This window comes from Lycium ferocissimum, chromosome 7, assembly GCF_029784015.1.
Source record: "Lycium ferocissimum isolate CSIRO_LF1 chromosome 7, AGI_CSIRO_Lferr_CH_V1, whole genome shotgun sequence".
Classification (NCBI taxonomy): domain Eukaryota; kingdom Viridiplantae; phylum Streptophyta; class Magnoliopsida; order Solanales; family Solanaceae; genus Lycium; species Lycium ferocissimum.
This window is the reverse complement of record NC_081348.1, coordinates 37,684,004-37,693,832: the sequence shown is the minus strand read 5'-3', so window position 1 is coordinate 37,693,832 and position 9,829 is coordinate 37,684,004. Positions and strand designations below refer to the sequence as shown.

The 9,829-nt window shown below is 37.3% G+C and overlaps 1 protein-coding gene across 1 annotated transcript; it reads right to left on the bottom strand.

The window, feature by feature from the left end:
- Nucleotides 1-337: 337 nt before the first annotated feature.
- Nucleotides 338-5,393, bottom strand: LOC132064812 (mitotic checkpoint protein BUB3.1). The gene is made up of 9 exons (XM_059457933.1): nt 5,065-5,393; nt 4,540-4,670; nt 3,820-3,902; nt 2,832-3,098; nt 1,905-1,980; nt 1,572-1,652; nt 947-1,025; nt 770-870; nt 338-663 (listed from the first exon to the last, which is right to left on the bottom strand). Exons 1-9 carry the CDS (start codon nt 5,179-5,181, stop codon nt 576-578), a joined length of 1,023 nt encoding a protein of 340 aa, XP_059313916.1. The 5' UTR covers nt 5,182-5,393; the 3' UTR covers nt 338-575.
- Between the last annotated feature and the right edge of the window lie 4,436 nt (nt 5,394-9,829).

Sequence of the window (9,829 nt, the reverse complement as noted above, 5' to 3'; positions counted from 1 at the left end):
CAACATACTCCTCAAATATGTTCATAGTTTCAATTGAATGACATTAGGTTTATTGACTCATAGATACATGCGGCATTGATCTTCTTCTTCCCATTGGTACTCCCTAGAATTTTATTTGGCTCAAGACTGTATACTATTAATTGCTTTTCAATTCCGATAGATGTTTCTGGCCCTTTCACAAAAAAAAAAAAAAAAAACAAAAACAAACAAACAAACAAACTATGCCTGTGCGGACTGTTTGTGTACTAACAAATATACACAGGTTGAAAGCCCAAAACTGTTTTTCATTCCTGAAACAATTGAACCCAGATAGATCTGAAAAAATACTAAACAAATGGAAACAAAGGCCATTATGCTATTACTGCTCTATTTTTAGAGAATGAGAGGGCAGAATGTCATCAAAATGGTACAATAGCTAAGAGGATAATTACAAATTTTTAAGTGTTCGCTAGAATTTCTAGTCAAGAGAATGGAGTCCTGGAATTCAAACTGACATGAAGTAGACAAAGCTTTTTTTTCCCAATATATGATAACAAGTTCACCATTAGAAAGGATTGAGGAGGAGCTTCTAGTTTTCATGTGTTAGGATTCGGCAAAACTTTTGGCTTTGGCTTCACTTCAACTTCATTTACGCTGCGGACAAATATGGCATCTGGCTCATGGCTGCAAGGGTAAACCGCAGTTAAGGCTTAATGGCAATGTGAAATATGGAGTAACGAAAAAAATTTACAAAATAAAAATGAGCCTGATAAGATAAGTTCATTCTTACGGCTTTTCTCCCTCTTCAAATGTATAACTTGATGCTACAGCCAAGAGTCTACCATCTCTGCTAAATGACAATGCTGCAACGCTTGAAGGATATTTAGGGTACTGCAGGTTGGTCCAGTAAAATCAGTCAGTTAGATACAGAGTGATAGAAACCAAAGGCATGTTAATAAATATTTACCTGATATAACCTCTTTTTGTTGTTACCATCCCAGACATTAACATAACCATCACAACCGCCAGTGGCGAAAGTACCATAGCTGCAGTTCACATGGAAAGGGTTGTTACCCAAGAACATTTAAGATCAAGTCAACAGCATAAAATCAAAAATACATGTCACACACTGAAATGTATCAATGAACCAAACAAACAAACTCAAGGAATTTATTTTCACGAGACAGGAAGTCATCAATTTTGGAATCAACAGCTAGAACATGAAATGTTAGTAGTAACAAAAAGTCAAAAGCATTGCTAAACTACTTTGTTAACATAAATCCAAGACAAAGATCAATTGAAGACTTCAGATATTAGGTGAACCGCTCATTCTGACATGTCAGCATTGAAGGCAGTAAATGTTCAAATGAGATGTATCATTAGATACATCAGCCATTGTTGTCTTGGGCATGCCAATAAAACCACTTCATCTTTATAAAATTCGATCCATTGGGTATACAAATATACATGTACTGCTCCATTACTGCACTTGTTTAAGGAAATATATCATGAAAAAGCATTTTGCTGAATGCGAAATGATTCCGTTTATTTACACAGAAATAAATAAAGTTGAGGTGAAGTTTTTAACTCACATAGGGTGAAATGCAATCGCATTTACAGGGTAGACGATATCCCTTCCAGCTTCAGATTTCCGATGACATTTAAATGCATATCTGCACAGTAAGTCATTACACATGAATAGATGCCAAACAGACAAATGATCTAACTAGAAAGTGTCAATTTCTAAATTGACACCTATCGTTTTATTTTCTTTGATTTTATTTTTTAAGGTCTAAAGTGTTAACCAGAATATGCAACTGTTTTAGGAACGTAGGGAAGTGCCACGAGAAACCAAGAAAACAAAAATAAGAAGTCTCTTGAAAGGAACGAAGATATGGATAAAGATTGTTAGCAAATTTACATACTTCTTCGACTGACCGGCCTCAGAGAGATCAAAAAATTCCATTGCAACCCGACCTTCAACTGAACTTAGAGCATAGCCTGCAAATTCCACTTATAATGAGAACAACCAGGCAATGCACCAAATAAATCACAAAATTGACAAAAGCAGAAGTCTAAATCTGAACCTATGTTTTGAAGCTCTAACATTCAATATCTAATAAGTTAATTTTCTTTATGCCTAAAACTTTACAACAAATATGCCATTAGAAATATGCTCCAAATATTCAATACTATTCATCAATGAAGACTTCAGAGAATATTTCACATACAGATAGTGATGTAAATGTGGTTTTTGGTGAATTTCAAATTTGGGATTGTCCGCTCTTTAATTTTATTGAATCAGATTAGCTCATATACTGAGGTATCACAAAACTGCAAGTATACATGGGTGATTTACAGTTCAATCCTTACAGAACTACACAAATAAGTTTATTTTGACCATTGAGACTCCAGAAAGATATATAATTGATACATCTAGTGCTTGTTATTTCTTTGACACTGAAAATTTTAAACAGCATAGAGTGGATTTCCTATGAAAGCAGGCAAAGTTCTGGATTCCTTTCTATTGTCCTATGAAATACAGAGCGCTATGGAACAGAAGCCACATCAAGCATGATTCAATGGGTTTCTGTTTTTCCTTTTCTTTCATTTTAATTTAAACAAAGGTACGTGAATCAAGCAATACTAGAAAATTCTCAGAGATATTGAAGTTGCGGTTAATTGATAATTGAGTCAAATATGCTGAAAATGGACCCGGATATGGTGTCAATAATTAGAGTGATCTGCAACTAGCTGAAAGATAGTGAGAAGCAGAAACCTTCCAACCAAAAGCCCAATATGCGCCATTAAAGTTATATAATGGAGCAGCAAATATAGGTTAAGGGATAAACCTGTTCCATTGGGATAACACCGCACACATCTAGTTTGATACTTCAAAGAAGATTCCCTCCGTTGTTCAGGTTGAGACATGTTCCGCAAGTCATACACATTCACATGCCTTCCAGCAGTTGCTACTACTAAACGGTTCCCAACAAGGGAGAGAGAGTATACACGCTCTGGTTGTGTATAAGTTCCAACAAGAGTATGTTCCTGTCCACTTGCACCTCTAGGATCCCAGCATTTCAATGTTTTGTCCCAGCTACCAGTTATCACTTGTCCTATGCCACACAAGAAGATTACATAATTCTATTGGAGCCAATTTCAAATAATACTGAGCGTCAGCTGAAATAATAGAATGCCACCGATGAGATTTCCAATAAACATTTTATAGATTTCCATATCATACTAACTGCTGCATGAGATAAAGTTAATATTTGACCACAATAGTAAGAGACATATACTGGGAAATTAATGCAAGCATTAGAATGAGCAGTAACAATATCTTGTAGAGTTAAGTGATCACTTTACAAAAAGGAGAAAAAACAAAACAGATAGGAGTACCTGCAACTTCTTTATCCAGCCACGCTGAACATGAGTCGTGACTGAACCATTTCCAATGCAAAAACTTCTATAAAACCACCAATATATTGCACGCACATACAACTCTTCTTTAAAAAAATTACCTTGGCTTTCAGTTGAACACAACAAGCCAAATAATTGCTAAAGTAATTCACAAAAAAGTGAATGGTGTATTACTATCAGAAAGTATAAGGATTGAAATGTGAAAAGATGTAAAAGATTTTCAATTTTCACCAAAGCCTACTTGAAAGCTGAAATGTGTAAAACAGAATGCACAAGATAAGTTTTATCTGACTGGTAATGTTTTTCCAATCTTGTTATATTTCAAATGAATATACCACTAAGTCATATCTTAGAGCAGAAAGAAGCAACTTAGACAGTCAATCAAAAATTGTAAATGCTATGAACATCTACACTGACCAGTTGCATATGAGTATTCAATGCAGCGAACAGGTGCATCATGCCTTCCCAATATATCCTCTCTTCCGTAATTGAACACAAGCCTAGAGCAGGGGGAAACATTTTCCAGTGAGAAAGTTATTAAAACCGAGGTCAATGTTCAAGCAATTACATACTATGCAGTAACAAGAAATAATAATATGACATGGATGGTTATGATGACTATTTCTCAAACTACAATAGCCATTTCACAATCTTAACGCAAAAGAATGATATGTATTGTCAGGAAATTGCTTGAAGCTGAAAAGGCCTGTCTTCACTATCTAATTTCCACCATTATCACGCTTTTTCTCTCCAAAATTGTAAGCAGTAACAAGACAGCCCAAGAATTAGTATAGAACATTACTCCCTCTGTACCAAGATACTTGTCATGTTCGTTTCTCGAGATCCAAATTACATGAACTTTGACCAACATTTTAACATGTACTTTTCACCATACCGATATGATAAGAATTCCTACTTATAGTACTTTCCGTATAGTTTTCAGCTATCTAAATTTTGATTTTATATTGAGTTAATCGACTCTCGATGAGTGAAATGTGACAGGTATTTTGGGTCGGAGGGAGTAAATCCCAGCGAAAAGCAATAGAATAATATTCACCAATTTGGCTAACCAGGATAACTCAGATATTCACTGTAACCAAACACTAAGTAAAGTGGAAAACACGACATTTATATTACCTTCTAACGGTATTATCAGCACTAGCACTGAATCCAGATGAGTCATCATGGAAGCAACAATCAAGCACTGCACCTCCGTGCATGAACTCTCCTCTCAAGGCATTGGCACTTGCATCATATAAACGAACCGTCTAATAAAATGCAAAAGCAATTAAACTTAAAAATCACACTAAAATACAAGGCTTATACATAACCAGCCTGACAATGCGTATAACTAAGAGAGATAAAACATAATTTATGTGGTTAAAACTACCTAATAGACGACTGAAAACACACGCAAAAAGTTTCTTAAAATTTGAACCGAAAGTGTCTCTAATTGAAACACTTTACTAGGAATTGAGGTGTTCAATCGGAAACAGGACTTAGTTCGAGTGTCTTAAATGAAATATCCTGGCAAGTCTAAGGAGCTACCTAAGTATTCAAACACTTAAAAATTCAAACTAAGATCTAATAGACAAAACATATTGAATTGCTCAAACCTAAAAAGAATGAACTCAGGATTTATAAATTCGAAGAGTAATTAACCTTATCCCAAGAAGAAACAAGAAGGTGATCACTGTGATTGGAGAAACGAAGATTGGATATTCCATCTTTGGGCGGGTTTTCGAGCTCTCTTCCGGCAGACTGCGTCACCGCCGTCATGATAACGCCGTTAAATGATTGATTTGAGAGAGAAGTAGAGGTGGTTGTGGGAGCGTATACAGTGGTGACTAGGGTTTCACAGAGAGTGTGGAGGGAGAGAGAGAGAGTGTGTGTTTTTGAAAAATGAGAAAAATGGTCAGATGAATGCTTCCAGAATTTGAATTCAAATTGGGGCCAGATAGTGTACTGATTGTTTTGGGTTTTAAATTTTGGATAGAGCTAAAAAGGTGGGGTAGGCCCTAACGTCTTTTCTGTTTTTCCTGCCTTACCACTTACGACTACTTCGGAGAAACCAAATCTAAAATCAAACATCAAAAGATTTATTATAATAATAATAATAATAATAATAATAATAATAATTGAAAATTTAAATTCAAATCCGCTGTTTGAACTTGAAGGTTTTTTGAAAAAAAAAAAAAAAAACATCATTTTGACCCTTAAACATCGACACCTAAAATTCAACACAACTAAACTTAACTTGTATTTATTTACCCCCCTTAATAACTTTCATTTTAATTATTTATCACCCTGAAAAATAATACCACTCTCACAATGGGAGGTGTATTACAAGGCTTAATCATTGCCACATCGTTGCCACGTCGTTGCCACATCAAAAATTACTAACCCTTCATTTTTTGTTTTTCTTTTATTATTTTTCTCTTTTCTTCTTCTTCCCCTTTTCTTTCTTCTTTCTCCTCAATCCGCCCGCTGCCGCCACACCTCCGCTGCCGCCGCCGCCGCAGCCGCCATGATTAAACATAGCTCAGTTCGTCATCCTCACCACGTCATTGTCATGTCAAAAATTACCAACCCTTCATTTTTTATTTTTCTCTTTTTTCTTCTTTCTCCTCATCCTACCATAATCACCCATAAGAACAACACCCACATCTTTAACCCACCACCACCACCATCATCACCCCACCAAATTTCATCCCATTCCTTCTCAAATTCGTCCAAATTGGTTATTTTGGTTGTTATTGTTGGCTATTATTATTATTATTATTAGCAACCCCATTTCTTCCATAATCATTATTCCATAACTTTATTTTTGAAAGAAAACAAAAATCAAAATCAAGAAACCAAAAAATGGTGAAAATGGTAAGAAAAGAATGATGAGAATATAGAGAGAGAAAGAGGAATTTGTGAAGAAGAAGAAGGAGGAGGAAGGTGGTGGGGGGCGGGGCGTGCGTGGGGTGGGGGTTGTGAAAGAGAACGAGCGGTGGGGGAGGGGGGTGGCATGGGGTGTTGGGCGGGGAAGAAGGTGGGGGCGGGGGGGCGGGGGTGAAGAATAGGGGCGGGGCAAAGGTGGGGTGGGGGGTTGTGAAGAAGAAGATGGTGGTGGGCGGGGTTGTTTTGGTGAAGAAGGGAGGGGCGGGAGGGGGGTAGGGAGAGAGCGGGTGGGGTGGGGGGTGCGTTTTGATTTTATTTTTTAATTATATATTATTTTTATTTTATTTTTTAATTATATAATAATATATATATATCAGCGGGCCACCTTTTTATATTTTTCACTCTCTTAATTTATTTATTTTTACTTTTTTTTTGCCACGTCAGCATTTGGGGTTGTATTTAATTAAGATGAAAGTTGTTAAGGGGGGGTAAATAAATACAAGTTAAGTTTAGTTACCAAACTGAGTTTTCGTGCCAAGTTCAAGGATCAAATGATGTCTTTTCTTTTTGAAAATGTAATCCTAACGCACAGTTTATTATTTTTCCATTCTTTTAAAGACGGCAAAGGGTCATATATAACCCTGTACTATCCCGTTTGCTTTTTCGATGATATATACCTCCGCTATTAGCTTTTTGGTCATATATACCCCAGCGTCTAACGGTTCCATTTAATAGGGACACGTGGCATGATCTCAACGGCTCTAAACTTCTTGAAAAATAAACAAACACAATTTGTCTTTTTTTTTTCTGAATTTTTTATTAAGAGTGGATATTTGGTGCTACGAGAAAATAATATCCCTAGTTCGGATGGCGATATTTGGAAGAAAATCTAGAAGCTAAAAATGCCATTAAAGGTCTTAAATTTTGCTTGAAGGGGAAATGAGTATTACCGATAGGTGATAGCTTACTTGCTCGAAAAGTCTTTTAGTAGAATGTTTGTCTTGCATGCCTTCAGAAAGCCGAAACCATCTTTTATTGTCTAGTAAAGTGTAATACAGCAAAGCAAGTTTGGCTTAAGTCTTCTTTGGGCTGGCGGCCGGTAGGGAGCTCGTTAATAGACTAGTCATGTAGTGGTGCGTGATCAGCTACATGAGGCTATCATGCTCCTCTGGGAGATATGGAATGCTTGCAACAACCTGATCTGGAATGGTAAAAATACACGGCCAGACACTGTCATACATAGAGCCAATCGCTTTTGGCAAGAGTGGACGGCACGTATTAGTGGTAATATTTATTATGTGTCTGAAACCTGATTTTACTATTAAATGGTTTTCTCCCCGATCCGGTTATTCGAAACGCAACATTGATGTTTAGTGTGATATTAACTCGGAAGTAAGGTGGCGGGTATGTTAATCCGTGATACTCATGGAAAATTTGTTAGAGGATTTAGTTCACCATTGGAAGCTTCATACGATACGCTAATGACTGAAATTCGAACAGTCTGTGAAGCTTTGAGCTGGTTGAAGAACCACTACTGCACATCCCCGATTATTGTTGAGATGGACTGCCTTTTGGCCAAGCAAACATTGAAAAAAACAGAGAGCGACAATTCTTATTTTGATATTATTTGCCAGATTGTAAAGCACTAATATGTGACTTTACATCTATATCTTTGTCTTTTGTTAAACGGTCGGCGAATCAGTGTGCCCATATAATAGCCCGGGCTGTAGGTTCTATGTCTGATGCTATGGAGTGGATTGTGCATCTCCCCTCCTTGATTCATGATGTACTCATTTACGATTAGAATAACAATTGAGCTTATTGCTTCTTCTCAACAAAAAAATAAAATAATAAATCAAGCTAGTTATTTCATGAATTACATAGGTGTTTATGGAATTTTATAGTCATTCTCTCAATCGAAGGAAATTGAAGTGCCCTCCACTTTCAATCAAAGGTTCAGATTCGAATTTTGGGATGAAGTCGCGTTTGAAAATAGTGCTTTAGTCCAAAGTAAAATTTTCTAGGGCAAATCTGAATTAGTTGATCCTAAAATGGATGGAAAAAAGAAAAAAGTAATTGGAGTCTTTATTTTTGGTCCGACCCATCCCATAAAAGCTTTCGTGTTTGTGAAACTTTTGTGGGTTGTCCCTTTTTAAATACATGAAGGTTCTCTGTATTCTATTACTATAATTTATGGATGTCACGACCCAACTCCGTAGGCCGCGACTCGTGCCCTAACTGGGCACTCATACGTACCCTATCCTATACTAGCAAAATATTAGAAGTAAGCGGAAGCAATAATTTAACAAAGTCAAGTAGGCATGACGCACGGGCCGATAAGGCCGTCACAAAACATAAATAAGCTCTAAACGTGCGCAAAACTCACAAAGTATATAAGAACCCACACTATATGTCTACGCACCTCTACCGAACCAAAGCATAATCACGTGACGGGACGAGTCCCCGTCGTACCCGTAATAAATATGTACATATAAAACGTAAAAGTCTATACCAAAATGTGGCTCCGACAGGAGCACTTCAATCACCGAGCGTATAGCCTAGGCGAGCGATCAATAAATCAAGCGTCGCATACGCGTGGCATGAACGAACGCCCCAGAAGAATTGCGGGTCGCATGAAAAATGTACCGAATATGTAAAGCAAAGATCGAACAACAAAATTGAAAATCGTAATGTATTGTACGGAGAACGAACATAATACATAGGTAATCAAAAATGCTTATCGAAACCATAGACAATGCATGCGAAACATATGCCAAATCCGGTCCCGCTACGGGACTCGGTGAACAACATAGGCGCCCCTGCCTCCGCGCCCAAAACACATCATACTTCGTAGTAGGGAATATCTCCGAACCAAATCATAACATACCAAGTGGCCACATCACATCACATAATCGATATCGGGAATATATGTACGACACATCATACTTCGGACCCATGTACACCTCATACCTCGCCCTCACACCGAGGCACGGCGAACAACGTGAGAAGGCGCGCTTGATAACAAATCTGGCCCGGCTCGGGGGGGAAACATCGAGGCATCCACGAGTGGAGTAGTGAGAAACCAAATGCAACAAAATAACATATATGTTTCCAGACTCAATGAGGCATATCGAATAACAAGTCAAACCGATGAAAACGGACGGAGACATAGCAAGTGAGTTCCGATGTCATAACGAGCTACGAAGCATAACTCTTCCCGAGAGATCGTTTCAAGGTCCAAAACAATTTATAAGACCTATCGGATTATGAAACAATTTTTCAAAAATAGATAAAGAAGTAGTTAAAACGTTTCCTTTAAAACCGCTCGAAGACAAGTCATAATCATAAAAGGATAGAGTCGGAAATAAGTGGGCCCACCTCGGTCAACCGAGGGGGTGGACACAAATTATGTATAATAGGCTTTATGGAATCGCTTATGAAGGTTTTTAGGGTAATCGGATTTTACTTGCACAAGTTCTAGTGTGTTTAGACATTTTCCTAACTACTTACAACTTAACTAATTCAATTCTACCGAAAG